A 16,890-nucleotide genomic window follows, 5' to 3' on the forward strand; every position below is an offset into this window, starting at 1 on the left:
TGAAAATTTCTATTCAGTTATATCCAGGATCTGAGTGGTCTGAGCCAGGACATGGCAATAACTCTTCCTATCATTCAGAACAGTTAAAGTTTTTATTTATTCTTCAGCTTATGCTGCTTCTTTAGAACAATCTTTCCTTGTACATTACAGATGCTAGTTTTCACTGCCTTATGCACCAAATGAGCGCACTGCAGCTCCAGTTAGAGCTGGGAGGGGATGTAACTGTCTGAGTGCATTACCCTTTGGTTTTTTTCAGCCACTAATGATCACACAATCCTTCTCCACGACAATGTCATCTCTTCATAACAAGCACAGATCATGAGAAATCATCCAATTAGCCAGCCTTCCCAACAATATCATGGGCTTCTAACCAAAAAATCATCTTGTTCAGCTCTCACTTTCTGGCTTCATTGCTGAAGATATAAGACCAGACAGTACAGACAAATCTGCAGCATCATGGTTTTATGCTGCAAAACACATGAAGTACGTCTTGATAGCCTGCTCATGGTCATGTATTGACGGTCCCTTACAGGTGCTCAGTCAGAATAATTAAAAGGAGCAATGAAATCAGCCCGTGGTGCATGCATTGTTGGCAAAATGCCAAAATCAATTTTAAATTTCCTACCATGTTTAAGATGGTTAGAATAAATCTTCTGGCAGCATCTGTTCCATGATACGAAACCATAGCTGGATCCGCAACTACAACAGTTTCTATATTGTACTCCTGAGGTAATTTGTAAGAGTATCGTTTTCCTCTTCCACTTTCTGATACTTTTTGATTCTTGGATTTTCTTTTATCTGTAACATAAAACATTGCTTGACAAGCTCATCCTTCAAACTACACCTACAGTACTTTTAGGATTTGCTACCTGTGATTATGGTATAATTGATTATGTGGAATGTAACAGCTATGAACTCTAATACATACTTACTTAGCACTGCAAATGCAAAGGCCCAGGCTGAAAGCCTGTACTACATATAAAGGTTAGTTCACACCAAGAAAACAGGAACCTCATCCAGCTGCTCAAATAAAAGCAGTCAAGATTCTTTGCATCCTTTCACCTAACATACTTATAAAAGAGTATGTGCCTCCTAGTTTGGTTTGTGGGAGAAAACTAAATTCATGTTAGGTTTGACAGAAGAAGTCTCACTGATACTGCAGAATTGTTATCTGCCCATCTTCATAAATCACAGAGAAAACATCTTGATGTAACTGTATCTTAGCACAAAAGATGACAAATACAGATTTGCCACAACTTCAATATTAAGAAAATACATGGAACAATTCAGTGATTTGCAAAGATGAAAGAGTATTTCAGATGAATGACAGAGAACAGTAGGTAGGATATAGGTTTGTTGGAAACAAAAAACTGAAGTTTTACTAACATGACTTGAATGTCAGTGATGCTGTCATTATAAGCAGCTAAAGTAAAACAACAAAACCAAACCCTGGAAACAGACTTCTAAACCTACAGAATCACAGAATCATAGAATGCTTTGGATTGGAGGGGACCTTTACAGATCATGTAGTACAACCCCCCTGCAAGAGCAGGGACATCTTTAACTAGATCAGGTTGCTCAGAGCCCCATCCAAAGAAAGCTCCAAATCGAAAACATATTACATTTATGGTAAGCTAGAGGTTACTGCTCTTGTTATTTTAAGTTTCTCCTCCAAAAACATGACAAAATCCCCATTACTACAACAGTACATATGGAAAAAGAAAAACTAATTACACAGAAACACTTCAAGCCAGAAGGTGGTCAGATATGCATACAGCAGTTAGCAATGATATTTAAAATAATTTAATTTAAAACAAAATATAAAATAAAACTCCCTGTTGTAATAGCCAAATTCTGTTAGATCCCATTGAGAGGACATAAAACTTCTGGGACTGATCTCATTGAAGTCACTGAAATCAAGTGAAATTTTTTCCAGCTTCCACAATGGAGTATTGGGCTCTCTGTTTACAACAAAAGTGATGCTTGAGATGACAATTATAAACACATGTTCTGGAAACAATCAAATATTCAGAAATTTTGAGGAAATGTTTTGCAATTAATCAGTCTCATCTCTAATAGGAAAGTTCCTGCAGTTCATTTTATAACACATGACTACTCTCCAAAAAATAAGTCACTCTTCAGGAAAGTGCTAAAAATATGCCTTAAAAGTCACTGAACTCATAAATTAACTTTAAAATATAAGATACCAGTGGAAGAAGGATCCGTGATTTAATATAAATGTATGTGTGATATAGATTGAATGTAAATATAATGTAGATATATACTTTTCAATGTAAAAAGTATAAAGTATCTATGCTTTAAAAAAGTTGTCTACCTTTTTCTGTAGTCATTTGTTAAAGATTATATATGTGAGTGATGTAGTCCATCCCGCTACATTTTAGAAGGGTTTACTGATTCTTGTACAACTGGTGACAATGTAAGACTTTACTAACACTGATAAGCATACAAATCTACTAGAAGTAAAAAAGTATATATTCTCCAGAAATAAATATTTGGTGTTTGCCTAGAAGTAGAAACAACTTACAAATTCGTAAGCTATCTAAAATTAATTTTAACCTCTGTCATTTTGATCCTTCAGACACTTGCTTAGCCTTATACATACAGCTAGCCTCCAGCTTTAGTTGTGTTTGCTAACTTTGGATCTATAGCCTAGTTTATAAAACATTATGTGTGTTTTCGTCACTCTTTTGAGAATAATTTTTAATGAAACTTCAGTGTCAGTATTTGTGCCAAAAACCCCACACCCTATAAGCTATACAACTATGACTTACCATACAAGCATCTAATGCTGCAAGAGTAGGCTATAGATCTAAGCTTAAATAGTAAACTCATTTGGGTTAAAAAAGATCTCTCATGAGCCATCTGGTCAATCCGCCTTCCTCCTAGGAGCAGTGATTGATTCCAGTGCAGTTTCCAGCAACACAGTTTATTCATTGTTCACTTCTTTGTAAAAAACAGCAGCTAGTGGTTGAAAACTTTAAATTTAATATTAGCATGGCTGTTCAGAGAAGTCTGCTAAAGCACCTCTCTAAAAGTTTTAGCTAGCGGTGCATTTTTATTCAGAATTGACAGTAAGCAGCCCACAATAAAATACAGCATTGTGCTAAACACTAAGGTCACTGCAGTCCCATAAACTGTTGAAACCTCTGGCTTTCAGGATTGTGGTGGATGAAAAGACTGCACAGCTCTGTAGACAAGCTGGCTGCAAGGGGCAGTTGCCCATCATTTGCCTCAGATATCTGCCAGGTTAACAAACCAAAGGACAACCTCTTCTTGGCCTTTCCAAACTGTTGGCAGAATTCCCCATCACATGAGATCTCATGTATCTGAAAACTTTAGCTCTTCCCTAAGACCTTTAAATAAATGGAATTAGTAATTTTGGTACCAGTGGTATTCAAACAACTGCCATGATTACTGCCAGATAACAGGCAAAACAGGCTTTAGGCAAAAACACTTATTTCTTTACATAGTCATAAATAAGTAAAAATTACAAAGACTTGCTCATTATTAAAGGTACAGTAATGTAAGAGATAACTCCTGCAAAAAAACATACCTACATCAATAATGCACATGCTAGCAAGATAAAAGTCAGATTAACTGAAAAAGCTACTTCTTGGGATTAAAGATGCATAAATTCATCTTAAAACTTGAATTAGATTGGCAAAATAAAAAATAAATGCTACAGGAGTGCAATAAGACTTCTATGTTTTGTGCAGCTATAGCAAATACGAAGATTCCATATCAAATTATTACTTAAACTCAGTTGACTGAAAGGAAAGCTAGAAATATTCCAGTAGTCCAGTAAGAAGGCTAGAAATACTGCAACAAGTACATTTGACATTCAATAGGCAATTAAGAGAAAATAACAAGAAGTGTTAACAACATAATAAAAATCCCCCCCAAAAAACTAAAAGAGCTGAAAATCCAGCTACTATAACCACAGGTTGCATAAAGTACCTGAGCCAACATTAAGAACAGGCTATGACTATAGGAATCCTGGACACTTACACGTCCTCAGGCACAAGAGCATTCCCTGAGTACAACCACATGAGGCCCAGACTACAGAGCAATCACCATCACTCTCCAGGCTTTCTTTTCCCAGGGAAAAGAAATTGGGTACTCTAGCCATATGGAACTTGCAGGCTAGGTAGGGAATATTCAGGAGCCTAGGAAGCTATACATCCACTATAGTTTGGATAGGGATTTCAATGTCTTAATGCAGAGTGACAACTTGTTTCTGACCCAAGGAGTGGAAACCAATACCTCAAGCAGCACCAGTCTCCATCTAGTGCAATCTCATAGATCTAGACCTATGACCAAGATTGTTTATGCATTTTATTTCATGATTATCACACGGAAACTGGCTGTAGAGCAAGGACCAACACAGCTCTCCCAGCCGATTGCCCAGTCTACATCCCATAAAGTCAAACTTCTGCTTTTGATCCAGTGAAACTAGAAGGCTTTTTCCTGCAAAATGGCATCACTCTAAGAGGAGAAGCACAATCTGCTCGTAACTCAGAACAGTATACTGTTTATCCTCAGAAGACAGAAGTAAAAGAGGAGGCTTCCAGTCTCCCAAATACAGAAGGGATTCAAAATTCCGATCTACTGTATCCTGGATAAGAGCCCTTGCTTACTAGTCTGTGCAAAAAGGAATGACCATTTGAGAAGATAATTTTTTCTTCCCCTCCAAAGTGCCCCATGCCTTTACCATGAGTTAGGTTCACTGTACAAACAACTTCAGCCTGGAACAAGTGCTTCAGATCAGGTAGAAGGAAGAGCTTAGCTTTCCAATGTGGCCCTTTGCTCTAATAGCAACTGCTTCTCTCACATTTTCTCTGTAACACACTTGTGAACTGGTTGCTTTCAAAGGTTTCATGGGCCATGTGCTAAAGAAGGGTGTGGAGTGTGAGGTCTGTGTATGTGCAACTGGCTCACATACGTAAATAAATCACACACACGTTCAACAAAAGGATACACATGCACACTCTCACAAATCTGGAAAGCATCTGCTTTGTTGGTACGATTCTCTCCCTTCCCTAATTAATAAGAAAAATCCACTTCATTCACAAAAACAAGTTCTTTGTTCTCTCCAAACAAGTTTGGTTGTGTAGCATATTTCAATCCAGCCCACAACAGTAATGGACAACAAACAATACCTTCTTTGATTGCCTTTTCTAGTTCTGCATGAAAAACTATTATTTCCAACAGTGATCCTTCAACACCTCCAGCACAGACTTTCATTCCTTCTAATAATTACAATTCATCACTGGCAATACACATTTTCTTGATAGGTAGCCAGTCTTTGAGATCAATTTGGCTCAAAACCAGCAGCATAAAAACCTGTCCCAGAGCACCTATTCTGACACAAAAGTACTGTAGAAGCAAGAGATCTTGTTGTAAGATAGGTCCATATTGCTGAGAAGTTCCCATATTGCCAAGATAATAGTTCCTCTGTGTCACACAGCTACAACTCTGCCAAACGCAGCTGTGCATAACCTGAGAGTATCAGAGAGCCCCATATAGTCATCTGTTTTATCTTTGTTTCATTGATCGACTTAGTTTAGGATTCGACTTAAAATTCTCAAATATTGCTGTAAAGGCTTATTTTTGTTGCTCCAACCCACCTTTAAGGCTATGCCCGTACCATGAATGCTTTGGTGATATTAGCTAACTGCATGTCACACCAGCAAATTGCTCCTAGCATAGACAGAGCTTTTACGTGTGTAACTTACTGCAGCCCCGCTTAGTAAAATAACCTGTAGCAGCAGAGTGAGGGACTGGTCTTGCTAGTACAACAGTGTCAGTTAGAAATTGCAGATATTTATACCCCCCTGGAAATAAGGTTATGCCAGCAGATGCTAATCAGTTATGCACAGCTTGAGTTATTTTAAAATTTCAGGCTGGTAGTAGAGATAATGAAACTTATTTCAAGCAAGTATTTGAATCTCTGCTGACAGACTATTTGCACCAAGTCAGAGCCTTGGGCATAAGATTATTAGAACAGAATAAGCTGACTTTCCCATGTTAGAGCATAAGAGAAAGTGAAAGGATAACTGGTAATGAACATGACAGAAAAATAATGTCCTTACAGAATAGTTTGCATTTTTACTCATTTTCATACACATCATGGTTTGCTATTTATCAGATGCCCCTCTCCCCTTTCCCAGTGCACACATCATGCATACTTTTCATTTTCTCTCTTTTCCTCACTCCCAAACACATGCAGGCATGCGTGCTCTAACTCACTTATCACTAATAAGGAAGAATAACCACCTTTACTTTAGGCGAACAACTTTTGCTAATATACAAAATTTCAGTTTTAGATAAGCAGTGGCAATGTAATACAATGCCTAGAAGAGAAATATAGAGCCTCCTGGAGTAAGTTGCATGTCATTCACTTAGTCCCTCTTAATAACTACAAAAAGAGCCTTGCTTTGCTAATTCATCTTTGATTTCAACCTATGGATGGATGCCTAATTATAAAAACATTACTTCCAAAATGGAAGAAAAACCTCACATTTATTCTGTAACCATATAAAATGGACAGAGCAGTATAAATGTTCAGGAAGAACCACATAGCCACAGGAAAGTTTAGGCTGAAAGGGACCTCCGGAGGTCAGCTAGGCCAAACTCCTGCTCCAGTCAGGGCAAGCGTCGAAGTAAGATCAGCTCTCTTAGAGCCATTTCCAGCTATGTTTTGTAAATGTCTGAGGATGCAGACTCCATAGCCTCTCTAGGCAACCTCTTCCAGCGCTAAGCATTCTTGCTGAGATTTTTTTTTTCCTTACGCCCAACTGAAATTTCCTTGATTGTAAGTTACAAGTGTTGTCTTTCATCCTGTCATAGCATACCTCTAAGGAAAGTCTGGCTTCATCTTCTCTCTGCAGCCTCTTAGGCACCGGAAGATTGCAGCCGCATCCTTCCTTTACCTTTCTTTACCTGTTTGAAATAACCCAGTTCCTTCTGCCTCACGCCAAATGTCATATAATCCAGCTCCCTAGCCATGTCAGTGCACCTCTACTATTTCTTTCCACTTTGTCAATATCTCACTTATACTACGTTAGGAGACATGAAAAAAATGCCTCTAAATGTGCAGTCATTCTGGTTTATTTTCTGGGAAAAAAATAATTTCTCACAACAACATTAAAAACACCCTCAGCTAATGCTGAGGTCAGAAGACTGAGATATCCTCTAGCCTTTGAAGAAGAGGAGCTGATGATGAAGCAGGAACAACAGAATGTCATCTTTCACAAAAGCCATTTTTCTCCTCTCCATTGAAAACTATTAAGTCATCACTATGTGCCAAATTTTTGTTGAAAACCTTGTACTTCAATAACTTCTTCTACCTGCCATTGAAGAAGATGCATTAGGATTGTTTCACACATTTCTTCTAAATGTCAATCATAGAACAAGAACACTGTTATAAAAATCATTTCAATACAGTGTCAGACCCATTTGGAAGTTCAAGACTTATTACTAACCAAAACTGGGATCAACTGTGCTAATGTTTTAAAATGGAAAATTAAGTCCCAGCACTACACATAGTAAGTAATTAAGCAAGTATGAAGACAGAGAGGAACAAGAAATAAGTTGTAATTATTAAGTAGAAGTAAAAAAGTGACCCAAAGATTTCTATTTTCAAATATAATTGGACACTAAGAAGCAGTGTCTATTCCTCAATGGACAGTTCCCTCTTCCAACAAGTGAAACGGCAGCCTCAGCATACCACCTCAAAGTCCACTATAAGTTATTGCTACAAGAATAATCAGATATGCTTTTGTTGGGGATTGTTTTTAACTACTACCTACATATCTTAAAAATTTTTTCTACATTAGATCTTTTCAGTGAGATTTGTATATTACCTGTAACAACACCACAGTACTGATTCTGAGAAGCTGGCTTTTCAGTAATTTTCTCCTCTATGGACCTTTTTCGTCTGTACACCCTGTGTGCATGACCTGTCACAGCCAAAGTGCGATTGAGTGGCTCAATAAATATGAAGTCCTCATTAATCTGTATAAACCCCATCTGCAAAGGAAAACAGAAGGAACACGTAAGATAAAAATTTAAGAAAGTATTAAACTGTGCACAGTCCCGCAGAAGAAAAAAACCCACAAAACTCCATTTAAGAAAACCCTTTGTTTTAGTAACCTTACCAGCAAGGTGACTACCTTTATATTTTACAAGCCTTTCTACTGAAGTGAACCAGAATAAATTTCATTTATTTCAACTAAATCTGTGTGGGTGGGTGGCTACATGCCAGTAGCAGATGCACGGTAAAAGATCTGGAATGTTAAAAGTTTGCTTTGGGAGACCCATGGGGTCATTTAAATACGTACAGCATGTACAGAAAAGTCTATACGCTAGTTTTATTACTCAGTGTATTGTCACATTTTTAGATGACTATATTTAATGAAATAACAGCAATAATTTAGGGCATAAGAATACATCCTGAAAAACTATGAAGGTGGAAAAGACATCTTGTGACACTCCTTTTACACTTTTTCAAATTAAAAAAAAAAAAAAGGTATAAAAAAAGGCATCAATCCCTCCTTGGTTGCCAGCAGCTAAAATCGAAAAACATTCCAATACAGCCATTTAGCTGGTTAGCTCCCCCCCACCCCAACATATTTATACACACATTTATACGCCCCAACATATTTATACACACAAACATACATAAAAAGCTAACACAACAGATGCATATCTAATACCACAAAAGTGTGGCCAAAGTTAAAAAGAATACTATAAAACGTATTTATATAAATACCATACAAATCTAACTCAGCTCAAATTGTTAAGCTGCCAACACACACAAGTTCCTATCAAGAGAAAAGCTGGAGACAGCAAGGTTTTGTGGTTTTTTGTCCTCCTAGAAAATGTCATCTGCAAGACTGACAGTTAACTTTCTCATTCTCTAAACTTAAAAACCTATTAAACAGTTTTGCTACAGAAAGAAAACAATGTGGTACATCTGGCTAAGAGAAGCAAAGAGCTCTTCTTGTCTGTTTCCATGTAGTATGAATGGAGAGAAATGGAAAAGAATTTTGTTTCTTCTGGAATTATGTAGATGCCATTATCACATTGGATATCCTGCCTGACATATGGATAAATCATCAAAAAGAAATTCCGATCCAAGCAAGAAAACAAATTTAAATTTTATAGGTGGTACAAAATACAATTTCCTTCAAACATAAGTGGGCATTACTTTAAAAAGAAAAAAACCCAACACCCAACACCCAAACCCAAAACCCCAACAATTGCTCTGCACAATCACATTAAATAAATGTGAATACATGTATTTAATTTTTCAACCAGCTACACTAGCTGCAGAATGCTGAACAGATGTTGAAAGGTCATCATTAACAATGTAGAGAAACATAAGAGTAGCTGGGTTTGTTTGGCCATTCCTTTTCCTTTTTGCACTTAATTTTTAGGTCAGTTTATCTCCATTGTGGCCTTTAATGTTACACATTTAGAAGATTAGCTACTTATGTATTGCTAGGTACTTTCCATTCACCTACCAGACACCACTCCTACATATCCTGAATAATGTTACCATCACATAACAATTAACTTTTCTAATATAAACTATAAATTATGTTAAATGAAAATTTATTTAAAAGCATAGTTCTCAAATACTAGTAAAATGCATAAACTATTTTTCATTAAATTTTTATGTCTAATGTTGAATTTCACTCAGGCATAGATTTTTTGGTTTTTTTCAATCATTATGTAGCCTATGAAAGATGTTGATAAACTCTGGATATACAACAGGAATAGCAGCCCATCAGGTAGTGCTGCAGGTTTCCCCTGCCCACCTACAAAAAACCAAAGCTTTAGTCCACCTTGAACAAAGACTGAATCGTAGTACATTTGCCATATTTCTTCTGTCTTCATTCTCTTTGCTGCAAAATGAAACTAGGGCTTTAAGATGCTGTTCTTCAGACTGCCAACTAGACATTGAGAAGCTGTGCTAGGACCACTGACATTTTATGTTTTCTTTCAGATCCTTGCATAAACTGAAGGTTAATCCATTGGTAGAGAGCGCCGAAAATTATTGCCAGTCTCCTGAGTCAGAAGTTAAAGAACTGAACAGTGATGTAAAGTTTATTGAATAAAATTAACCTCAGTTATATGTATTCAAATGGGTAATTTTCAGACAAATCTGGATAACCAACTAATCTCCGTGATCATTTTGAGTGCTTTTGAAAAAAAGGTGACTATTTCTCCATCTCTTGGACAATTTCACAGGTAGAAAAGGGAAGATGAAGCCGTATCCTTGCCAACCATGCCCTTATTTTTTCATAATCATTGGAAGTGGAGTTCAGAAGATCTTCTACCATAAAACTAAACACAGAAAGCAGAGAAAATCAAAGCCATGCATTAAAGCACCACAGTTTCAACGTGTTTTCAGATATTGGATGCCAGGGCCAAATAGAGGCTTCAGACAGTTCAAATGGCAAAACCTCCATGTCATGAAAATCCACAGCAGAACAAAGATTTAAAAAATTTTTAAAAAATAATATGCATCTAGGGTAGAATTGTAAGTGAGTTTCGAGGAACTGATCCATTTCCCACCAGTTGCATCTGAAAAGCTACCACTCTTAACAGCTGCAATTGAAAAGGCTACCAGGATGGTGGACTTATCTCATGCAAAGGTAACATAACATGCCGTTCTTCCCCCTGCATTCATGTATCCCTGCATTTTCAAGTTTCTTACCTGAAATAAAACAAAAAACTTAAATGTAGCACACGTACCTCTCAGTAGAGTTCAAGCCCAGGACAACGTCATTTGGCAAAAAATTCTTCAGACCTCCTAAGTAAGGATGAACTGGGTACTTACTCTGCATTTTATTTACTTTATGCATTAGAGTGAGACCTTAAGGGCAGACTTCATCAAATGAGCATGTAAAGCATTACATGGGACTAAGTATGGACACTCTGAAATGGACTCACATCCACCATATGTATTTTAAAGTGGACACTTGCCCTCATAATGAAAGCTTTCCACAACATACATTCACATTATATCAAGACTTTTCACCTTCTTAAAAGAAACAAACACAAAAAAGCCATGTGTTTGAAATGGCTAGTGAATTTCATTCACTAGCCCTGAATGAAAAATAACCTTTTGTCTTATCTAAAATAAAAATAGTTCACATCTGAAATATGCCAATATTCACAAAAAGTAGGCAGATCAGAATTAGTCTGAAATATGAAAGCTGGGGTTTTTTTCTTACATCCAATAGGAAATATCATAGATGAGAGATGAAGAATGAAAAATATCTGAATATTCTGGGCAATAGCATCTGATAAAAGACATTATAACAGAAACTGCTATGCCATCCTATTTCTAACATCTATGTTAGAACACTCATGCTAATATTTTCTGCCCAGCATTTCTTTCCTAAAAGGACAGCAATTTCTTTTTTCCTATTTGGAGCATATATAAGGATTTGATATTCTGTTATGTATCCTATGAAAACATGAAGTAAGTCTACTGTTTCTAATAAAGGTATATTACTATGAGAAGTTATACACATGTAAAAGTGAAGTAGATTTCTGAAGACCACCTATGCATATAGTTCCCAGATACTGGGTATAAGCCAGGAAATGTCAAGATTGGCAAAGATTTCTTTGAACTCTTATATACTCTTCCTTGTATACCAATTCAGAGTGGCAGCTTGTTATCATTCAAAGTTGAAACAATGCAGATTTTGAACGTAATATTGTTTAATGCAGAATTTATACAAATAATGCAGCAAAGGAATGTAAGAAAAATGAATATGCTTTCCTAAGACCAGGAATTGAGAAGTAAGAAAAGAAGAAAAGGTATTTCCCTTGCTATCATTATCACCAAAAACCGGGATGACAGAAGAATATCCACAAGCATGTACTACCATCAGAGATTAAGACATTCCCATTTTAATATCCCAGAGAACAGGTGGGGCACAGATAACACTGTGTCAAAAAGGAGACTTTACATACCACAAGACAGTTATGAAATAGCATTTTGTCAATACGTTGTGTTGTTTTCATCACAGAGGTTCATTGAAATGCAGTAATAAATGCAGACAACATAACACAGACTTCAAAGAAATGTCAGAGCATTAAGGCTTTTTTACTTTTTTAAACAAAGTAGTTTGCCAGTTCCAAACGATGAGTATCAGTGGTCTATAATTTATCATTAGTCACTTATGTAGTAGCAGTTTCTAATCCTGCAGCTTGACATGTCAAAGCAAAGTATTTCATTCACGAAACAATTGACCACTGTGGTGGGTTGACCTTGGCCAGCTGCCAGACACCCACCCAGCCGCTCTCCTACTCTCCTCCCCAACAGGAGAGGGGGAGAAAATAAGATTTTTTTTTAAAAAAAAAAGCTCATGGGTCAAGATAAGGACAGGAAGATCATTTAGCTATTACCATCATGGGCAAATAAAACTTGACTTGCAGAAAATTAATTTAATTTGTTGCCAATTAAAACAGATTTGGATAGTGAGAAGCAAAGACAAATGAAAACACCACCTTCCCCCTGCACCCCGAGCAGCACAGCGTGGGTGTGGAACAGGGGGTACGGTCAGGACATAACAGTTTCTCTCTGCTGCTCCCTCATCCTCACACTTTACCCTTCCTCCCTCTCCACAGGCTGCAGTCCTTTAGGATAAGCCTGCTCCAGCATAGGCTCTCCACGGCCTGCAGTGTCCTTCAGGGCACGTCCACCTGCTCTGGCCTGGGAGGACACCATGGAGGATCTACAGTGGGGATATCTGCTCCGGCGCCTGGAGCACCACCTCTTCCTCCTCCTCTACCCTTGGTGTCTACAGGGATGTTTCTCTCACTTTTTTCCCTCACTCCTCACACTGCCGTTTTACCCTTTCCTCTTCCCAGCAGCATTGCCACCTTGGCTGAGGGGCTCAACTGTGCCCTGCGGCGGGTCCGTTGGAGCCCACTGGAACCCGCTGTGGCCAGCCCAGGGCAGTCCCTGGTGTCATCCCACAGAGGCCACCTGTACAGAGTTACATGCCTGTCCCTCTCTTGCAGGTTATTACTACCAGCGGCACGCTTGCATGGACACAGGTGTACCTAATAATGGTGTGTTCCCCTAAAGGAGCAGTAGATTCAAAATTTCACCTGAAGTAAACTCCCAGCGTGTTACACCTTTCCTGTTTGCTCACTACTCTTTTGGCTCTTCATGCATTCACAGGCATTTTAAACTAGATTTCAGTAATAAATGGACATAGAGTTGCCATGTCATGACCCCAATAAAAATTTTCCCTACAGTCTACTCTCCACTGTCTTGTGAAGCAGATGCACACAACATGCAAGGACAGACTGTACGAAACTGTACTTCTTCACACTCCCACCGTACTGCCCAAGGCAAGCAGCAATACTGTCACAGGAAAAATGCATCCCTATCAGATGTAGAAAACACACATATAGTTTAATAAGCATATAATAACTACCAGAACCAAAATATTAATGTCATCTGCAGTATAAAAATGAAAGGATTTCCATGTAAGCTCTTCCAAACTCCTCTGCTTCCAGTCTGGTTTAATATACACACTACCCTGAACCTTTAGGAAAATCATTCTCTATAGGATGCTGCTCTCATGGTGTTTAAGATGATGACTACTTTTATCAAAACAAGCTGATGTTGCACATGCAAAAGGATTTCTTCATTTTTCTTAGATACGAATTAAGTAGAATAGTGAAGCATGCAAAATTGAGATGGGTTTGCATATTCTGACACATATCAACAGGTGCTATTATTCACATAACCTTACTCGACTGAGCAAGAATCTCTCAAGCTGACAGTGGAGAGTGAAGTGTAAGCTGATCACAGAAAGGACAAAAAGCCAAAGGAATCTGATTTGCTGAAAAGAAAATGAAGGAAAGGAGACCCATGGACAAAGAAACTAGGATATCAGGTCCACCCAGAGGGTTTGTGGTTGTTACCTCTCAAACTTCCATTTGCCCATTAATTCACTGCCAGCCAAACCCTAAGATGTTTGGCATTTCCTCCAGATTCCAAATTTCATGGTTTTTTAGCCAGAAATAAAATATTTCCTTTTTTAGACCTAAGTCTCCCTCTATAAACACATTATTAGAAATTACTGCTGTATTTGGTACAAGTACTGCTTAAATTGCCAATATTCTAACATTTACTATGATTTTTAAACTGTCTTCAGAGTGTGGGATGATAGCTAAACAAAGTAAAGTCTACTTAAGAAGTGACCACAAACAGTCATTGACTACCTCCACAATAAAAAATATTTTAATAAGGTTGTGTGTGCAATAAATTTTTTTGTAACATAAGTTTGAGATCTATTGCAAGATGTTACCAGTTATTTCAGATGTTAGCTTTACTGAATGAAAGCACCTAAAATAGATTTTAGCATTTGTGCCTTTACTGTTTGGAGACCACATGTGAAATATTTTAATTTCTCAAGAGATCTTTTAGAGTGAAATCTTTCAACAAAAATATGTGAATTGCATAATTTTTCTGAATCTCCCCTTCTCAAATCTTGACGTCCTTTTTCTCAAGGAAATTTTCCATCTAGCAAAGTTGTCGTCACCCTGTTTTGCCAGGCTGGCTGATCACGTGCACCACTGATAAAATTGCCGATTGACAATATTAAGAACACAATCACATGTATGTTAAGTACATATGAACAACTGGACTGGGTCAGAACAAAGGTCCACCCTGTACAGTATCCTCTCACTGCCAGTGCATAACAGATGACAAGAAAGAACATAAGAACAGAGCAAACATGTAGTTTGTATGCTCACAGCCCACAGCAAACTCCAGGAGGGAACTGGTACTAGTAGCTTTATGGTATGCATAAACTTTAACCGTAGTGGAAATAAACAGAACAATTCCTCCTCCTCTCATTTGCTCATTTACAAGATTACAAGTCAAAAAGCACTATTAAAGAGTTATTTGCCGTGCAGGAAGGATTCAAGTTCTGGAGTATGAAAAAGGCCAACAAGATACAAAAGCAGAACTAGTTAGCTTTCTTTTTCCAACCACAGTGAATGAGATCCCAAAAATATATCAAGACCATTAATAAAAATTATGGTAAGAAAAATACGGAAAAGGATCTATTAAGATCCTAACATATTGAAGGGTGGACAGGAGTTATTTAACTTTCCATGACTTATAGACTTTTAAAAAGCATCCTTTTTTTTCCATTTTATAATGAGTAACATAGAAACACGATCCTTTTTTTTCCATTTTATAATGAGTAACATAGAAACATGATTCTTGTGATCCCTGCACTGCAAGGGCTTACAGACATTGTTGGTTAAGTCCAGTGCTGTCCTTCAGCAGACTAGAACTCAAAGAAGCCAACAGATTCGTAGCTTTGGAAATGATTCAATGTTGTCAAATATTTACTAGCAATCTCACAATCTGTAAAAGGTTGACAGCCTCCTAGATACCACTTGAGAGCTGTGACAAATTTAATATACCTTGGAAACAAGACAGTTGAGGCAACACGATATCAGGTCACAAGTGCGACACTGGTAGGACTGTGAAATACCTATTGATTTTTATTCAGGTTTGCAGACATTCTCTAGGACCTCAAGAAAGGCCGCTTTGATACACCTACATTTTCTCCATTAAACTGAACATTAACACGTATCTTGCAGTCTGATGTCCCTTTGCACATCTCAGTTCTTCAATCCCACTCCACAAATGCCTTTCTTACCAACGTGCACCACAACCAGACCTACTCAAAATAAAACCTCCACCCCTAAAACCTCCTACACTCTTACCAGCAATACTTCTTCTTGTCTGCCTCCACTGCCAAAGTGTGCCTCTCCCCTTATGGCCAGCTGGACTGCCCATATTTCTTGCAGGTGATGTGAAGCACAAGAAATCATTTCTTTACATAAGGCACTGCCATTCAGCTACTTGTTGGCATCTTGCCTCTGTGCAAGGTAGAATTTCCTAATGTTTCAACTGCCATTACAAGAAAACAGATAGTCAAGGTACATTTTAGTCTGGAGGATGTAAATTACATCACCTGTAATTTTATCAGACATTCTCTAAAATGGTAACATGTTAGCAATTTAGTAGCCGCTTCTCTAGTTTTTTTTTTTTTAATACCTTAAGAATATTTATTAATGGTCACATACATAAAACATTTCATATTTATGAAACCCAGCTGGAAACACATAACTATCACTTGATTATAAAATCAATTCAGTATAGCTGTACACTCTGAAGATTACCAGGGAACATTCAATAATACCATTTTAAGACATATCACATTATATATGGTGAATTGCAACAAGATACAGGTAGAATTAATTCCTCAACCCCTTTTCGTTTTTTATAAAAATGCCTTGGAAATCTATTAAACCTACTTCAATTTTTCCCTATTCTTTCTGAATTATGCTTATAAATTAAAAGTTTCAGCTCAAAGTTAAATCAGCTCCATTAGAAACCATGTATATTTTATTATATGTGCAGTTAAGTCATAACTTTAAAAAAAAAAATCCAGGATAGCAAATATTGCAGCACTGCCAAAATAAAGTTCCAACAGCAACATTAACTTTTGCTCAAACTGACATTCTATTTTTTTAGCTCTCCAACATGAATGCTACATTAACTTTAAAAACTTTACTTAGATAGAATAGTTTTTCAAGCAAAAACAAAATGCATCTCATTGTGGACAAAGCTCTTCCTGCCAGACCTAGAAAAGAAAACCTTTTATCTGGCCTGTACAGGGTTCTATACCTTTCAGTTTCCTACTTACTGAAGAGTGGTGGAGAAGCAGCAAATTGACTTGGTGATAAGAATATCTTACCAGGAACATACTGTTTCATAGCCATGGTCCAAACTCACTGCCTACAAGC

The 16,890-nt window shown here is 37.4% G+C and overlaps 1 protein-coding gene across 1 annotated transcript in view; it reads right to left on the minus strand.

Annotated features, from left to right (window-relative positions):
- The window catches only part of ADAMTS19 (ADAM metallopeptidase with thrombospondin type 1 motif 19), a 152,988-nt gene that overhangs the window by 113,333 nt on the left and 22,765 nt on the right, over positions 1 to 16,890 (minus strand). The window contains exons 3-4 of the mRNA XM_075526976.1: positions 7,887 to 8,052; positions 626 to 798 (exon numbers count right to left, since the gene is read on the minus strand). Coding sequence (XP_075383091.1) covers positions 626 to 798; positions 7,887 to 8,052 — 339 coding nt within the window. The remainder of the gene's footprint in view (positions 1 to 625; positions 799 to 7,886; positions 8,053 to 16,890) is intronic.

This window comes from Mycteria americana, chromosome Z (assembly GCF_035582795.1).
Source record: "Mycteria americana isolate JAX WOST 10 ecotype Jacksonville Zoo and Gardens chromosome Z, USCA_MyAme_1.0, whole genome shotgun sequence".
NCBI lineage: Eukaryota > Metazoa > Chordata > Aves > Ciconiiformes > Ciconiidae > Mycteria > Mycteria americana.